General features: G+C 36.4%; 1 protein-coding gene and 1 long non-coding RNA gene across 9 annotated transcripts in view; one reads left to right on the forward strand and one right to left on the reverse strand.

Annotated features, from left to right (window-relative positions):
- ATP13A3 (ATPase 13A3) overlaps window positions 1-18343 on the forward strand; it is a 79949-nt gene that overhangs the window by 11368 nt on the left and 50238 nt on the right. For 3 of the 7 annotated variants that reach the window (XM_055407561.2, XM_055407551.2, XM_055407587.2), the window contains 6 exons: window positions 11069-11167; window positions 12212-12385; window positions 13261-13443; window positions 13743-13813; window positions 15569-15649; window positions 16786-16855. In XM_055407561.2, the coding sequence (XP_055263536.1) occupies window positions 11117-11167; window positions 12212-12385; window positions 13261-13443; window positions 13743-13813; window positions 15569-15649; window positions 16786-16855 (630 nt within the window). In that variant the 5' untranslated portion in view covers window positions 11069-11116. Of the gene's footprint in view, window positions 1-4651; window positions 4891-11068; window positions 11168-12211; window positions 12386-13260; window positions 13444-13742; window positions 13814-15568; window positions 15650-16785; window positions 16856-18343 lie in introns of those variants that run through there. The other 4 variants (XM_055407571.2, XM_055407579.2, XM_055407596.2 and 1 more) reach the window with 4 other exon arrangements.
- LOC148778774 (uncharacterized) overlaps window positions 10658-18343 on the reverse strand; it is a 63687-nt gene continuing 56001 nt past the window's right edge. For both annotated transcript variants that reach the window (XR_016037871.1, XR_016037872.1), the window contains exon 6: window positions 10658-11108. This is a non-coding gene — a long non-coding RNA (uncharacterized LOC148778774). The remainder of the gene's footprint in view (window positions 11109-18343) is intronic.

The following is an 18343-nucleotide window of genomic DNA, read 5'->3' on the forward strand; positions in this document are numbered from 1 at the left end:
TAATTGGGATTGTTGGATCAGAGTATGTAGGAGGTTTAAGTTTTTGTATATAGTCAGTTGATTTTCCAAAAAGCTAGTACAGATTCACTCTTAGCAGCAGTGTATAAAGGTGTTTTTTTGTTGTTGCCAGTTTAATAGATAAGTAATTTTAGCACATAATTTCATACTTTGCCTTATCTTGTTCTCCAGTAGGATCATGCACTCTTAAACTGTTAGTTTTCCCTCCTCCCTGGTTCTACAACATTGTATCCTAAATTCTAGTTTCAGACCAGTGTGAATCTGGGAGTCTGTATGAAGGGAATCTGGTCCCATCACTTCATGGGAAATAGATGGAAAAACAGTGGAAACAGTGTCAGACCTTATTTTTTGGGGCTCCAAAATTACTGCAGATGCTGATTGCAGCCATGAAATTAAACGACACTCCTTGGAAGGAAAGTTATGACCAACCTTGATAGTATATTAAAAAGCAGAGACATTACTTTGCCAACAAAGGTCCATCTAGTCAAGGCTATGGTTTTTCCCGTGGTCATGTATGGATGTGAGAGTTGGACTGTGAAGAAAGCTGATCGCCGAAGAATTGATGCTTTTGAACTGTGGTATTGGAGAAGACTCTTGGGAGTCCCTTGGACTGCAAGGAGATCAGTCCTGGGTGTTCATTGGAGGGACTGATGCTGAAGCTGAAACTGCAATACTTTGGCCACCTCATGCGACGAGTTGACTCCCTGGAAAAAACTCTGATGCTGGGAAGGGTTGGGGGCGGGAAGCGAAGGGGACGACAGAGAATGAGATGGCTGGATGGCATCACCGCCTCTGTGGACATGAGTTTGAGTGAACTCCGGGAGTTGGTGATGGACAGGGAGGCCTGGCGTGCTGTGATTCATGGGGTCGCGGAGAGTCGGACACGACTGAGTGACTGAACTGAACTGAACTGATGAGGGGAATAATATCTGCCTTCCCCTCCCCATTATCATGTGTTTTATGTTTATTGTGATGTCTTATTTTCCATTGAGACACATGAAACAGAAGTTCTATTATAAGCAGCTCTTACTTTGTCATATTAGTATTTGCACTGATACTAAAAAAAAGCTTGTATAAAATTTCTTACCTTTACTCATACTTAATCAGTGATTGCCTTGTCAAACTTGTGAAAACTGTCAATCTTTCTTCCCAATGTCGGAGCACCACCTAATGGTGAGAGAGCGCAACAGCGGACCGTATATGCAGGCAATGCTTGAGGAGGTCAGAAACTTTCATGGTTGGAATGAATTGTGATTTATTACAACCGTCTCGTTTTAGTGGAGAAATTGAAACCAAGATGGGTGAAGGAACTTGCGAAGTAGTTCATGTGGAGTTAGTCGACATTTAAGAACAAGTTAAAGCTGACTCTTGAGTTCTGTACTCTTCTATTTTGTTTTTTGTGGTTTGGAATAACGTTGTATATCTCTTACTGTTCCTAATATAGTAACGAACATGGCTTATATGCTCACTTAAGATTTATAGATGAATTAGTTTGATAAAATAATTTGGAATTTGCTGTTGCTTTTGCTGTATCTCTGGTTAGTACTTTTCCTCAGTGGAGCCAAAATATGGAGGAAATAGAAAAATAAAATAATGAAAAAATAAAAAGAGCCAACTGTAGCATTCTTGAAATATATTTGTTAAGGGAGTCTTCAAATGGCTACTTTACCGTGTCTGGGGTAAAATAACAGTGAGAGAGAGTGCTGTTCAGGCAGAGAGAGTGGAATGCTTTAATAGAGACCATTTGGAGGTTCCCATAGGTTCAGGCCCACGGCCATATGTGGTAGAATTAGAATTCTGTACATATGCTCAGTCTTTTTTTTTTCTTTCCTTATCTGTTTAAAAATATTATTGCACATAGATGGTAGGAGCATTCAAAGAGTACTGAAGTCTCCTCCCTTCCCATCCTGACACACTAGCTGTGTCACCAGTTTTCAGATCTGTTCAGTCTTTTGTTTTAGGGGTGGGTGCCAGTTTTCTTTTGAGGCCTTTTTGGTTCTGCTAGTTTTGAATATTCACTCTTTAGGACTGGTCTTAACCACAGTGAGCCTTTCTACTAGTAAGATTTTGAAATAAATCTGGCAATTACAGTACTTTCAAAACTCTCCTTGAGTAGGGAGTTTTAGAAAGTTGAATACATGAGGAGGATTTAAGGGGAAGTATAGAAGTTTTAAGATCAGAGTAATTTGCATAAATGAAAAAAATCTCATATTAAGTAGACAAACTTAATTATTTAATTATGCAAACTTAGTTATGATGTATGTAAATGATTAATTTTACTCATTTCCTTTTTAAATTAAAATAATGAAAATAAAGCATAGATGCCATTTGTCAGTTCAAAGGTGCCTTCTCCCAGTTTGTACTGATTAAATGCTATACAGTTGACTGTAATACTCAAAGCCATTATGTTGTGTAATGATAGTCTTACCACATGGAGTTTCTCTGAACAAATGGGTTTTTTTCTTTCTTTAAATAGTGTATATAATAAAAAATGATTAAAATGTATGCATATATGCTATAGTGCAGGTTAAGTTAGAACTCTTAATGTTCTTAAATTGACCCTAAGACAGAAAATTGCATTACCTTTCCTAATTATAACTTATTTTGTTAAGCTATCACATTGTTTTGTAACACAAAAAATAAATTATACAAAGACTGCACTTTGCAAGTGTAAATACAGTTTTGGTTTGGTGTATATTGGATACAATGGTCTTCCTTAAGCCTAAACACAGAAACAAAAGCATGTATTATAAGAGAAAGTTCAAGATGGGAAGTGATAAAATGGGTATTGAGTAGAGCTTTGTTAAAATTTAGCTGGTATCCTTGTAAAATTTCCATGTATTCACTAAATTATATTATGTCATTCTTATTGTTAGGAGCTGACTTGAGTGTTAAGTTTTACCGTTTTCACAATTTTGTTACTGCAGTTGGGAGATTGAGATTTTTTAATTCTTTTTACACAAATATTTGTATAGATATTAAAATTAAGGTTATACAGTGAGTAAAGATTTCATGTTTGTTAGGGCACATTTGATTTCAGTAGACTACTGCACATTTTATTTCAGTAGAACTGTTTTTAAATTGCAGAAGGGCATCTTAACTGCTGAGGATGCTACACATTTGACAATGAAATAATACTCAGAATGCTGGCTGTGCTGTTTATTCTTTAGGATTTTTTGACACCTTTTGCTTTGTGGTCTTGAAAGATGTATTTATCAAATCTTTATTTAATATGAGTAGGTATGTTTAATTCTCAGGAAAAAAAAATCTAGAACTACAGAATAAAGTAGGATGATTGATTTTGTTTTTCAACAATACAAGGTAGCCCAAAAGTTTAGTGCAGTTTTAATTTTTAAGACTTCAGAAGTACGTGTTTACAAACTTATGAAGTGTATCATTTGAGAACTTTTTAACTCTTAATTTTGTGAACGTTAAATAGTATGTTTTTATTTCTTTTAACTCCAGTCTCCCTGAAGTTGGCAAATACCAACTGAAGTAAAAAAATTAAGAATATTTGAACTGTGGTGTTGGAGAAGACTCTTGAGAGTCCCTTATACTGCAAGGAGATCCAACCAGTCCATTCTAAATGAGATCAATCCTGGATGTTCATTGGAGGGACTGATGCTAAAGCTGAAACTCCAATACTTTGGCCACCTCATGAGACGAGTTGACTCACTGGAAAAGACTCTGATGCTGGGAAAGGTTGGGGGCGGGAGGAGAAGGGGACGACAGAGAATGAGATGGCTGGATGGCATCACCAACTCTGTGGACATGAGTTTGAGTGTACTCCGGGAGTTGGTGATGGACAGGGAGGCCTGGCGTGCTGTGATTCATGGGGTCGCAGGGAGTCGGACACGACTGAGCGACTGAACTGAACTGAACTGAACTGAACATATCCTCAAAGAAAACCTGCCACACATACTGTTACAATATTGTTACATATATATCCTCTAGGTACAAACTTATGAAGCGTATCATTTGAGAACTTTTTAACTCTTAATTTTGTGAACGTTAAATAGTATGTTTTTATTTCTTTTAACTCCAGTCTCCCTGAAGTTGGCAAATACCAACTGAAGTAAAAAAATTAAGAATATTTATTCAGCATATACTTTGCTTGAGGTTTTACTTGAGTGGCAGATCATTAATGAAATCACCTTGTTAAATTATCTACTTTGTAATTTTAGGCAGGTACATATCCTCAAAGAAAACCTCAACACATACTCTTATAATATTGTTACAGCTCATGTGAAACTCAGGTTTTGAAGGAAAGATACCTTAAGTTTGGGGATTTCTGTTCTTGTTGAGGCCAGCTCATCCTGTTTTAGGAAATGAGATCTGACTCTTATTCTAGATTTAATACTATACTTTAGTAGAAAAAAGTTAACTTTAACAAAAATTAGATTTAGTGAGTTTTATTCCTGATAGCTTCGTTTTGTCCTGTGCTGCTTTTCTTACTCAACACAAAAAAATCAGGTTCATTGTAAATGCAAGGAAGGGTTTGGTTAAGCACAATAGCCTATAAGCTGCTTGCTGTTTAGATAACATCAAGGCTTGTCATGCACTGTGGAATTGGGACTTAAGTAGACTAGCTAGATGCGATTTATTCAAATATTAGGAGCTCTTCAGTGCCAGTCAGATGGCAGAAGGTATATCTTTTGAAAATCCACTTAAAATTGGTGCATTAAAAAATTCTGAATTTTAGTGTCTTAGTCATTTTGAAAACAATTCAAAAAGAACTCAAACAAGTACGTGGCAGAAAATTCTCATTTGAATGAATTTTTATGCTCAGTTTTATTTTGTTTTTGTTAAGAGCTGGCTTTTGAAAGTTCTGTTAATATCACAGTTGGAAGGAATGATGATATACTGCTATTGGTAAGAAAAATTTCTCTGCTTTTTATGATCTAGAAATTGACTTGATTAAAAAGCACATGCACCCAAACCACCAGAAGTTATACTTCTGTAAGTCAGTGGATTTTAGAAGCTTGATAGTAAAGCTTTAAATATTTAATTGGATAATTAGTAGACTAGTGTTTAACATGTATTTTCACCTTTATAAGTAGTATATTTTGAAATGCTTACGTAGATTTTTATCTTCATAGATATGTCATAGAAATGTTAAGGGATTTCTATTTATGTACATGTTTTTAAAATTTAAATATATATTTTTAGCATGTTTATGTTCAAATGTAAGCTGTTGCAGTTGTCTCACTGGGTTTTACTAAAAGTTTATGTGAAAAGTGAAATCTTGGTAATTTCCTTTGAAGTATAGTATGTCTAGAGAGAATAGTAATTGGTGACTTTTAGAGAAACTTTTAATTTGAATTACTTAAATATTTTTACTATTTCAACTTTGATAAAACTTGGTAAGACATAGAACTTTGCCTTAAAAAGTAAGTTAAATGTCAGAGAAATAACACTTGTAAGATGAGTAATGAGGTAATATGGTCAAGTATTATCTTTAAGAAAGTGGGAATTCAGATTGTTCTAAGCAATGCATCATGTAATAGCTCATTTAAGTATTTCTGCTGTGGTCATATGATATGAAAATGTAGTTACCTTGGACTAATGTGTACTCTCTCAAGAGATATTTTGAATAGTTATTAGTATATGAAATTAATGAAAACATTGATTTTTAATGGTAATTCTTTTTCTAAAATTATAAAAGCATGCTTATTTATCTACAAATATATTCTATGTTGAAGAATTAGAACTTATGTAAGTGAGGAAATGCATCTATATTTGCAGGCAATGGATATAAGATGAGAGTGAAGAAGGATTAGATTCAAAACCCAGGAGTAAGAGTTTGTGGATAAAACCTGATACATAATACGTTGAGTCAGTAGATTTGGGACTCAGAGGCAGAGTCCTCAGGATCTTATCCCTTGGTGCCAGGAATGACGGTTCTCTGAAATTTTTCTTCTATTTTCAACTCAGATGGGTGGCTTTTTTAAAAAATTATTTTATTCAAGTATGGTTGATTTACAGTGTTGTGTTAATTTCTGCTGTATAGCAAAATGATTCAGTTACACACACACACACAAACTCTTTTTCACATTCTTTTCCATTATGGTTTATCACAAGATACTGAATATAGTTCCCTGTGTTATACAGTAGGTCTTTGTTGTTTGTCCATTGTATATATAATAGTTTGTATCTTCTAATCTCAAACTCCCAGTCCATCTTTTATACATATTAAAAAGTAGAACTAGAATAGAAATAGTATCATTATTAAAGAGTAGAATAATTAGTATAATGAACTTTAATGGACCATCACTCAGCTTTTAAGTAAGCTTTAGCAGTTATCAACTCATGGCCATTCTCTGGTCCATAATAATTAAAAAAAAAAATTTTTTTTTTGGAAGTTCAGACCTGCAGAAAAGTTGAAATGTTTGTATAAAGTTGCTTGTTGGTTCCTTGATTCTCCTTCTGATATCTGCATAATCTAAAGCAGTGTCTCCTGCCATAGTCCTAATATTGATAATTTGTACCCCCCCACCCCCACATGCAACTGGAAATGATAATTTTATTGATGTCAAAGAACCAGCTTTTTTCTTTTATTTCATGTATTTCTTCTCTAAATTTTAGTCTTTCTTTTAATTGCTTACACTGGGTATTACTTGCTGTTCTTTTCATGCTTTCTTAAGAACCTTATGAGAGTGCTTTCATTTCTCAGTGTTCTTTGCGCTGTTGTTGTGTATAATCTGGTGTTCTTCAGTCCTTTGTAGAGATCTGTACTACCATCAGTACCTTTTTTATCCCCTGTGTCTGAGGACTTCCTTTAACTTTTATTGTGTAGGTTTGCTGTTGGTGAATTTTTACCAGCTTTTATATCTGAAAAAGACTTAGTTCACCTTTGATTTTGGAAGATATTTTTTTTGCTGGGTATAGAATTCTCATCGTAGTTTCTTTTTCTTAATACTTCAAAGATCTTGCTTTGTCATTTTAAATTTATTTTCATCACAATTTTGAGCAGTTTGATGATGATAAGCCTTGATGTAATTTCTTAATGTTTTTGCTTAGTGTTGGTTGAACTTCTTGAATCTGTGGGTTTATAGTTTTTTCATGTAATCTGGAAATTTGGGGGCCATTATAGAATTACGTATTTTTTATTCCTTTCTACCTTATGTGTATATCAGAGTACTTGAGGTTGTTTCACAGCTTATTGATGCTGTTGTGCTAGCTTTTTTACCCCTCCTTAGTCTATTTTTTCCTCTCAGTTTTTAATTTTGGATATTTCTGTTACTTTGTCTTCAAGTTCATTGATTTTTTTTCCTGTAATATCTAATTTGCTGTTAATTCCATTTAGTATATTTTTCATCTCAGACATTATACTTTTTATTTTGTGTTCAGTTTGGTTATTTTTTATACCTTTCATGTGTCTGCTTCACATGATCAGTCTTTCCTCTTGCTTTTTGAACGTGTGGACTACAGTTACAGCACTTGTTTTAATGGCCTTGTCTATCAAATCTGTTATCTCTGTCAGTTCTAGGTCCTCTTTTGTCCATTGATTTTTCTCATTATGGGATGTCTTTTTTTGGTTCTTTGTAAGACTGTTAAGTTTCAATTAGATAGCAGACATGGTAACTAGATAGTTTGCATTCCTGTAAATCTCCTTGGACTGTGTTCTGTGAAGCATTTACTTGGAAACAATTTTGTTCTTTCAAGTCCTAGAAGTTTTGTTGGGCAGGACCAGAGTGGCTTTTAGTTTGGGGCTAATTTGAACCTACTACTGAAGCAAAGTGAAAGTCGCTCAGTCGCGACTTTCTGAGAAAAGTCAAACTTTCTCAATCTGACTCTTTGTGACCCCGTGGAATTCTCCAGGTGAGAAAACTGGAGTAGGTAGCCTTTCTTTTCTCCAGGGGATCTTTCCAGCCCAGGTCTCCCGCGTTGCAGGTGGATTCTTTACCAACTGAGCTACCAGGGAAGCCCACTGAAGCAAAATTCTCTGGGTCCTCCTGATTCCATGCAACTAATGAGGTTTTCCCCTGTGGTTGGTGGGAACAGGTACAGTCCCCCGTGTGAACCTGATGCATTCTTCCCCAGAAACCTTTTGAATGGCTTTCTCCTGGTCTTGGTCGTTTTCTCACACAGAAATGCTGGTCAGTATTCAGCTGAAGACTTGAGAAGAGTCCCCACTTTGCAAATTTTTAGCGTTCATTCTCTTTACACACCTCTTCTCTGGTAATCTGCCTTGCAGACCGAATCACTTTGGCACTTCCTTAGACTCGCAGCTTCATTTCTTCAACTCAGGAAGATTGCTGGGCTCCCCCCAGGTTCCCTGTCCTACGTTTTTTTTTTTTGTTGTTGTTGTTTTTTGTGGCATCCTGTAATTACTCGGTTTGTAAACTGGGACAGTTACAGAGCTCACCTATATACTTCCCATTTTTATATCAGTTTCTTCCATTGAGTGAAACAGTTGTCAGCAGTTGAAAGAAATGGTGACACAGTTGAAACAGTGACAGCGTTGTTTTCTTGGCTCCAGAATCACTGCAGACAGTGACTGCAGCCATGAAGTAAAAGATGTTTGCTCCTTGGAAGAAAAGCTATGACAAACCTAGACAGCATATTAAAAAGTAGAGACATTACTTTGCTGACAAAGGTTTGTCTAGTCAAAGCTATGGTTTTACCAGTAGTCACGTATGGATGTGAGAGTTGAACCATGAAGAAAGCTGAACTCCGAAGAATTGATGCTTTTGTGTGGTGTTGGAGAAGACTCTTGAGAGTTCCTTGCACTGCAAGGAGATCCAACCAGTCAATCCTAAAGGAAATCAACGCTGAATATTCATTGGAAGGACTGATGCTGCAACTGAAGCTCCAGTACTTTGGCCACCTGATGAAAAGAGCCTACTCATTTGAAAAGACCCTGATGCTGGGAAAGATTGAAGGCGGGAGGAGAAGGAAATGACAGAGGATGAGATGGTTGGATGGCATCACTGATTCGATGGACATGAGTTTCAGCAAGGTCCAGGAGATAGTGAAGGACAGGGAAGTCTGGCGTGCTGCAGCTTACGGGTTCGCAAAGACTCGGACACGAATGAATGACTGAACAACAACAACTTTGGTTGACGTCCAGTTACTTGAAAACTATATAGTTTTAGATATTTTATTAATTTTGCTATTTTATTGGGTTGGCGAAAAAGTTCATTTGGGTGTTCCATAATATCTTACGGAAAAACCCAATGAACTTTCTGGCCAACCCAGTAGTTAGGATGGCTAGTCGGGTCTGTGTTTTTACATCTTGGTTGGAAGCAGAACTCTCTTCCATTTAAGTATTTGAATAAGTTCTTCCCCTCAAGAAGCATATTTTAGGTGGTGATGGGAAATGGGTGTCAGAATTATATGTTTTGGTTGTTAAAAATGACTCTGGGAAATCCTGAGTGATCATCCTGAGAGTCAGGCCAGGATTTAAGGAAGGAGCACAGATTAAAGGTTAAGAACCCCAGAGTGGATTCTTTAGTGGGGACAGCGTCAGAGCAGAGTTCCTTTGCCTTACCCTTTGAAGGTAGGCATGTGTACATTTGAAACCTTGCAGGATTAGACTAAACCTTACAGGCTCAGGCAGCAACAGCTGACCTTTTCTGCATGGAAAGAGGTTGGGTTTGCTCATTCTGCTTGTAATCTATGGCATCAGGTGTATAGCCCTTGAGAACAACTGCTACCTCAGGTCATATTGATTTGATGGGACAAGCTTACATTGGTGGGATGACTCTAGTAGTGTACTTTTTTAGGGCTGCAACACACCCTAGTGTGAGAAGAAATTGTCACTAAATTACCTAAAAAGTTTTGTATGATAATGTGACTTGTTTTCCCCTGGAAAACAGGATAACTCAGAGTCTTCTTTTCCAAGATGGCACCAAGTCCAGTGTGTATTGTGTGTGTGTGTGTGTGCTTGTCATCAAACTCTTGCATTTTATTTCTGTGGAAAGCCCTGACTCTACTTAACCTCTGGCCCTGTCTTCAGGGCTACCACAAGGTAGAGAAACTTTGAGTGCCCATTCAGGACACATCAGTGTTTTTTATTGGTCATTTTCTTGATGACATAAATCAGGAGATTTCATTAGTCTGATGTGGGGGGGGATTAAGTTGAAATTCTGCAGTTAGTTTACTTTGCTATTAATTCATATCAGGTAAACATTATATAGCTAAATTCTTTATCAGGTCACTCAGAAAGTATTTTTTGAGTACTGGCCACATGTCAGGATTGTGCTAGCCACCAGGTAGATGAGTGGAGGCATGGCATCTGGAATGAGGGAGGTAACATGTGCACTGTGTTCTGCAGAGGTCAACCATGTCTAAAGCAGTGTCTTTGAAACTCATCCACCTCAGGGCTCAGACCTTTTTACATTCTTGAAAATTATTGTGAACTCTAAGAAGATTTTGTTTATGTGGGTTATATCTGCTATTGCCACATAGATCTTTAAGAATATTAACTTACTAAAGCAGTAATAGATAAGTACATTTTCCCAAATAAATATATATATTTTCCAGAATCCAAAAGAAAAAAAGCAAGAAACCCTGCATTGTTTTACATTTTGCAGCTCTCTTTAATGTTTGAATTTAATCTGTTTTTTAATACAGGAGAAATTTTTTTGTCAGTGAGCTCAATAAAGTTTCTCCTAGAAATGAGCATCATGGGTAGTTAGGAACAATAAGATTACTGAGTGGACTTGGAGTCAGGGTGGTCTCCAGTAGGGGTCCACCTGCATTAGAGATTGACTCTTGACCAGGGATTGCCATACATGTGATAGGTGCTCAGTAGATGAGTATGGAGAGTGAAAAAGGAAGATTCTGTAATTTCTCTTAGAGTTTAAATGACTTTGCAGCAGTGCTAGTACTAGTATAAATTAGTGAAATATATCAAGTTTTATGATAGTAGTAAGTCATTCGGTTTCAAGAATTGGCACACCATTGAAAGTGTCATGAGAATCAGTTAGCACTTTAGTGATTACTTAAATATCAGTTAAACTTTCATCCAAACAAGAAGTCTGATCGTACGCAGTTACTATAAGATACCGCCGTCTTCTAAGATGTTTGTTCCTCTTTCCCTCAGTTACCTTCAGTTGTCCTGAAGCACACGGCCTTTCCAAGCACTGTAGATATGGACAAAGAAGAAAGAAAGACTATCAACCAGGGTCAGGAAGATGAAATGGTAACCAGCTTTTACAATTTACTTGTGAAGTGTCAGTTTATTTTTCTAGGGAAGTACATTTTTTTTTTTATTGGAGGCTAATTATTTTACAATATTGGTTGGTTTTGCCATACATTGACATGAATCCGCCCCGGGTGTACATGAGTTCCCCTTCCTGAACCCCCCTCCCACCTCCCTCCTCCCCTTATCCTCCCTCTGGGTCATCCCAGTGCACCAGCCCTGAGCATCCTGTATCATGCGTCGAACCTGGACTGGTGATTCATTTCACATATGATATACATGTTTCAATGCCATTCTCCTAAATCATGCCACCCTCGCCCTCTCCCAGAGTCCAAAAGACGGTTCTATACACCTGTGTCTCTTTTGTAGGGAAGTACATTTAAAAGAAAGTACATTTAAAAAAACACTAAAATAAAATACAATAAAACAATAGCTGAGTCAATGTGGTTTTTTTTCCTTCTGGCCGTGTCTTTGAATTGGGATTATGTAAAACCTCTTGCCTAGAAAATCCCATGGATGGAGGAGCCTGGTAGGCTGCAGTCGTGGGGTTGCTAAGGGTCGGACACAACTGAGCGACTTCATTTTCACTTTTCACTTTCACACATTGGAGAAGGAAATGGCAACCCACTCCAGTGTTCTTGCCTGGAGAATCCCGGGGACAGGGGAGCCTGGTGGGCTTCCGTCTATGGGGTCACACAGAGTTGGACACGACTGAAAAGTGACTTAGCAGCAGCAGCAGCAGCAGCAGCAGCAGTACCTCTGGTATTAGTATGGTTCTTGTATGGTTCTAGTGTGCTTCCTATTTCACTTGTGAACTGTTGAAACTCAGAGTTTCATTTAATATAACTTAAGAAGTTATGTTAGCTAATGCTTATATATAGTCCTAAATGCAAAATTTCTAATTCTTCCTTTATAAGAAAGTTTAAAATCAGCTTAGTAAAACTCAACTCTTTCTTGGTGGTGTATGTAGGGGAAAGATAGGGTTGTTACGTTGGGACTCTCATAACATTTGATATGTGATTGTTAATCACTGTGTCCATGCAGGAGATTTATGGCTATAATTTGTGTCGCTGGAAGCTTGCCATCGTTTCTCTTGGAGTGGTGTGTACTGGCGGCTTTCTACTCCTGCTCCTCTATTGGATGCCCGAGTGGCGTGTGAAGGTGACCTGTGTGAGAGCTGCAATCAAAGACTGTGAAGTAGTGCTGCTGAGGACTACTGTAAGTCCACATGATTACTTGTAGTGGATTATTTGTGGGGTAAAATGATGTATTTATGTGTGTTCTGTTCAAAATAAAATATGATGAGAACATCATTGCTAGGATACAATGAAAAATACTAATCCTGGTATTTCTAAAGCATCTGTGTTCCAAGTGACTAATATCCCAGTGGTTTTGAGTTTAAAGGAATCTTGAAAGTGAACAAAAAAAAGCGAAAGTGTTAGTCACTCAGTCATGTCTGACCCCTCGTGAACCCATGAACTGTAGCCCACTAGGCTCTCCTCTGTCCATGAAATTCTTCAGGCAAGAATACTGGGTGGGTAGCCATTCTCTTCTCCAGGAGAGCTTCCCGACCCAGGAGTGGAACCTAGCTCTCCTGCATTGCAGGTAGATTCTTTACTGTCTGAGCCACTCGAATCTACCCTCTTGTATATCTCTTGATGTGCTGAGAGATTGGATAGATGGCTGGTCTGTCAAGGTTTCCTGAAAGGACTGCATCCCAGATCTCTTCTACTATGCAGTGCTGCTGCTCCCCAGGTTTTGTTTTGTAATCCTACTGGAAGCATTTTATAAGAGGCTTTAATACCTAGACTCAGTATGTAGATGGATTAAATCAAGAAATTACTCATAATCTTTTATGAGATCCTCTATCAGTAAAAAATGACATATATAAAATGGTAAGCGATCAAGAACACTTTATGTTTGAATTTACGCATCTTCATGAAATGGTTTAACATTTAGTGAGTAGAAAGTGACACTTTCTCATTTAGAGGTTAGTATTAATAAATAATATATCATGTAAAGAATAGAAACTGTATATATGGTTATATAATATACATAGTTGACTCTTTACCCTTATTCCTTTCTCTTGGAAGGATGAATTCAGAACGTGGTTTTGTGCAAAAATTCGCTTCCTTTCTCTAGAAACTCCCCCATTTTCAAGTTCAAAATCTCTGATTAATAAAGTTTCAAATGGCCATGCAGTTCACTTAACTGAAAATCTGGCTGAAGAGAATAGGCTTGAGATGAATAAATACTCACAGCCTCAGTCACAACAGGTATTGTGATCTTACTCTCAATGTTTCTTTAAAAACTGGAATTGTTACATTTTATGCTACTATAGATAGCCTATAATTTTGTACTTGTACTTATTTTTAAGGTAAAACTATATGCATATAAAATACCTGTTTATCACTCTATGTAAACAGTTTAAATATTTACTAGAAGAAATGGATTATGTCACGTGATTGCTTTAATTTTAATAGTTGTTACATGCTAAATTTGTGTTAGTAAACTTAATTATAATTAACAAGTGAAGATAATGCTTTTTGATGTAACCTTTTTGTATGTTCTACAGATTCGCTATTTTACCCACCATAGTGTGAAATACTTCTGGAATGATACCCTTCACAATTTTGATTTCTTAAAGTAAGTATTCTTCTTTTGTTTGGATTGTATGAGTGTCTTGATTATGTTTTAGATAGAAAATAATTCATTTTAGTGTTATATAAGATGGAAGATTTCCCTTCACTTAATTTTAATAACTCCCTGGTGGTGTTTGAATACTCAGTAATACTCAGTAACCAGTTTAGAATAAACCCCACCTGCAAGTTGTATCCTGGCAAAATTGACAAAAAGTTAGAAGCACCATGCTCCCAAAATCCAGTCTGAGTCCTTTTCTTTTTGAGGATTCATCTCGGAGTGAATTTTGAGTATACCTCTTAGCCTGCCAGAGTATCTGAATTACCACCTCTCAATTTGCTATGGTTTCATCCATTTGTATTTCAATACTTGAGGGATGGAGTGATAGATAAACATTAAATTTAACTTTCGTAAGTGGATAAAGATGGGACATGGTTAAAGGTGTTAATCCTTGGGTAGGACAAATTGGAATAATTCCTTAAAATTTGATTTTTATGGAGACTTCAAGTTATATCAGGACTGAATTTACTAGGATTTTATTTATTTATTTATTTTTGGCTGCACCACATAACTTGTGGGGTCTTACTTCCCTCACCAAGGACTGAACCTGGGCCACAGCAGTGAAAGCCCAAAACCCTAACCACTAGGCCACCAGGGAACTCCTTTAGGATTCTATTTTTATTGCTGTTAAAGTGATTATCGTAAATACCCATTAAGTATCCTCATTTGAGAGTGGCAAAGGAATTCTTAATATTAGCAGTAAAAAGAGAATCACCTTATGAACATTTAAAATATTCTTAGACTTTGTCCCTCAGACATTTCCTAAATAGATAATTCCTAAAGAATATTGCTAATATTCCTGAAGAATTGGAATACTTTGGAATGGAGCAGGGCAGTTCCACTTGCCTAGTTGTGAAGACCCTTCCTAGTTAAGAACCATTGCTTTATTTTTTAGAGAATACTGCCAGTGAACTGTCATTTTGTTCTTAAAAAAATTTTGACTTGGAGTGCCCTAGGGGAAAATAGCAAACATGTTTGCATGTGTAGCCTTTGCCAACCATAGCAACTTGTAGGATTTAAACTTGTTCCAATGATAGCAGTTAATTATGGAGCTTAGGTTTTTCTTTTGGAAAAAGTAGAAAAAGATTGGAGTTAAATGATGTGTTAGATTCTCTATAGAGTTTTTGTGAATAGTATCTCAGTTAAAATAAGCATTACGAGGAAAGTAGGTATGTTAGTCGAATCCCAGTTTTAATCATTACAGATTTTAGACATTGCCTGTGACTTAGACGGATTCTGCACTTCTCCTTAGATGAGAGAATTCAGATTGATGCCTTTGTAGAAAGAAAAATAAGTGAGTAGGACTTACTAGTGTGAAGCTTCAACATTTAAGAAGGGAAACTCGATAAAAAGTAAAGTTTGAAGTACTTGAGTTAGTCATACTTTACCTTTAATTTTTTTGGTTATTAACTGTTACAGCTTTGGCACAGACTTAAAGGATGATAATATTATTATATAACCTTATCCTGTGATAGATACATTGTGTAGCTTAGAAGTTGCCACATTTGAGAGTTAGCCTTTTATTACTGTTTATCTTAGGAAGTAGAGATTTAAAAATTCTCATCCGTTGTCTCAGTTTTTGTTAGGGGTTTCTATTTGTAAGGAAATCACACTTTAAAATCAGAAATATAGAAAAATGAGGCATTAAGAAATTTGGATATTTTAAACTTTGTTTAAAGTAAAAACTTTGGATTTATTTAGGGGACTGGATGAAGGTGTTTCTTGTACGTCAATTTATGAAAAGCATAGTGCAGGACTGACAAAGGGGATGCATGCCTACAGGTAATCTTTATCCAACTAAAGTTAGATCTGTTATCAAAATTCCGAAATAAAGTGGTATATGTAGTTTACTCTTTTACCATATAGTTGTAATATTAACAATTATGTAAATATTATAACATAGTAATTGACAGCTTATTGATATTTTATTTGGGTGAAACTCTCAGTTTAAGAATTATAAAAGTGTTGAAGCCGATTTTGAAGTGAATATCCCTGAAAATATACTGTATTTCATCATTGCTAACGTGCACACTTTCCTACATTTTAACATCTGTAAAAGGAGGGTGTGTCATACAGTGAGTGAAGTGTCACCCTTTACTTTTTTAATCTTTCTTGATAGTACATAAAATCATCGAATGTCTTACAATTGATAGCATCTTCGATTTACTGAAATATTGGGAATTGTAAGCATGAGCTCAGATTTACTAAAATGAAAATTTGTAAATTGAGAGACAATATCTTTTTTATAGTGTTATTCTTTGCTAAGGTATAAAAGTATCCTAGTGTGTTATGTATCAAATTAGGAATTTTCTTGTACTCCTGTAGCATGTTCTTTTAAAAGGTTGCAGTATAAATTCATTCATTCAGACTTCTGCTTCATAAAACACGAGAATTAATTTATCATCTAGAAAGTACTATTATAAGGAATTTAAGTGGAAGGTTTTAAGCAACTTTTCTTAAGCATTAAAAAAAGGCGCCAAATGTATACTGTTTTGAAATAAACGTTTTTAGTGCAGTATTCTTATTAGAAAAATAGTATAGGACACCTCAAATTACTTATGTAGCCTCTTGAAAAAATTAATTGTAGTTCAGAATTGTTGAGCTGTATTGTGTTTATGGGTGGAAAAGAAAATCTTTTGCTGACTTGGTTTATTATAGATTAGTGGGAGAGGTACTTGTCACACAAAAGATAAAATAATAACAATGTAGTTATCCAGTATTGACCATGTTGATTTAAATACTGTAGATAGAGAATGTAACTTGTAGAAGACAACTGTTTAGAAAAATGAATGTTTTAAGTTCCAGAATTAAGGAGCAGTTGGTGTTTTGATCCTTATCTGATGCAGTGCCTTCCGTGAATTGTACTGCTATAATACAGTATAATGTAATATTATTATTATTATATTTTCCTGTTATAGAAAATTGCTTTATGGAGTAAATGAAATTGCTGTGAAAGTGCCTTCAGTTTTTAAGCTCCTGGTTAAGGAGGTAAGACAATTGTACCTGTCTTAACATTTGTGATCAATAGGTTTGTCAATTGAAAAGAGACAGGATTTAAGTAATAAGAAGATATTCTTGTTTTTTTGTTTCCTAACTTCTCTTTGCTTATTTTTTTACTTGCAAGGTCAGAAAGATCTTTCTCCAGTAGATCAGTAATTTGGGGGCATGATTACTTTTTTATTTTGTCTGATTTTTTTGCTTTTCTTGTCTGTAGATTTTTTTTCTTAGGAAGTTGTGCATTTAAACCTTGCCCTGTTTTGCAGATGTGTACCTCTGTCTTCCCCCTACCCCCCCGATTTTAAAAATAATTTATCATGTTTTCTTCATGTGGTACACTCTTAGGAACTAGGCATCATGCCAGATGTTTGGAATAAAAACATAACTTGATGAGTGACAGTGAGGAATTTGCACTTTAGCCTAGAGGGAGTACATGTCAGTAGTTACTGTAGTGACTTCAGTTTGTAAGAGCCGTAGAGGCGGTGGAAGTAAAGGGTTGCGGCATGTAAAGAAAGAGAGTAAGTGGCTTTGCCTCGGAGAGTTAGGCTCTCCAATCTTCTTTCTGATTTTGGGCTAAAGATCACAGTTAGCTGTACTGGGTCAGTACTTTGAGTAGAAGTTAGATTGCCTTCCATCATTTCTTGAGAGTAGCTGTGTAATGGAACTTTAGCTCCTTACAGCAACATGTAAGGAGTCAGAATTAGAAAGACTGGCTTGTAGCAGAGACATTACTTTGCCAACAAAGGTCTGTCTAGTCAAGGCTGTGGTTTTTCCCGTGGTCACGTATGGATGTGAGAGTTGGACTGTGAAGAAAGCTGATCGCCGAAGAATTGATGCTTTTGAACTGTGATGCTGGAGAAGACTCTTGAGAGTCCCTTGGACTGCAAGGAGATCCAACCAGTCCATTCTAAAGGAGATCGATCCTGGGTGTCCATTGGAAGGACTGATGCTAAAGCTGAAACTCCAATACTTTGGCCACCTCATGCGATGAGTTGACTCACTGGAAAAGACTCTGATGCTGGGAAGGATTGGGGGCGGGAGGAGACAGGGACGACCGAGAATGAGATGGCTGGATGGCATCACCGACTCTATGGACATGAGTTTGAGTGAACTCCAGGAGTTGGTGATGGACAGGGAGGCCTGGCGTGCTGTGATTCATGGGGTCGCAGGGAGTCGGACACGACTGAGCGACTGAACTGAACTGAACATGACTCCATCAGTAACTAGCTCTGATCATTAGAAGACCTTTCTCCCTGCTGCTCTTGTATTGGTAAAATTGTGGTAAATCCTTTGATGGCCTCATTTGATTTTGAAGTAAAATAGGATTATATATGTAAAAGTGCTTTGAAAAGTACAGAAACATCAATTTTAAGACATTGGAGATTATTAATGAAATTGATAAAATACTATAAAATTTGGGTAGTCAAAGACCTTTAGCAGGACTCTTTTTTTTAAGTAAACTTGCCAATTGGTTTTTTA

Source organism: Moschus berezovskii, chromosome 1 (assembly GCF_049115385.1).
Source record: "Moschus berezovskii isolate FMDL1 chromosome 1, NW_MosBer_1.0, whole genome shotgun sequence".
Taxonomy (NCBI): Eukaryota; Metazoa; Chordata; class Mammalia; order Artiodactyla; family Moschidae; genus Moschus; species Moschus berezovskii.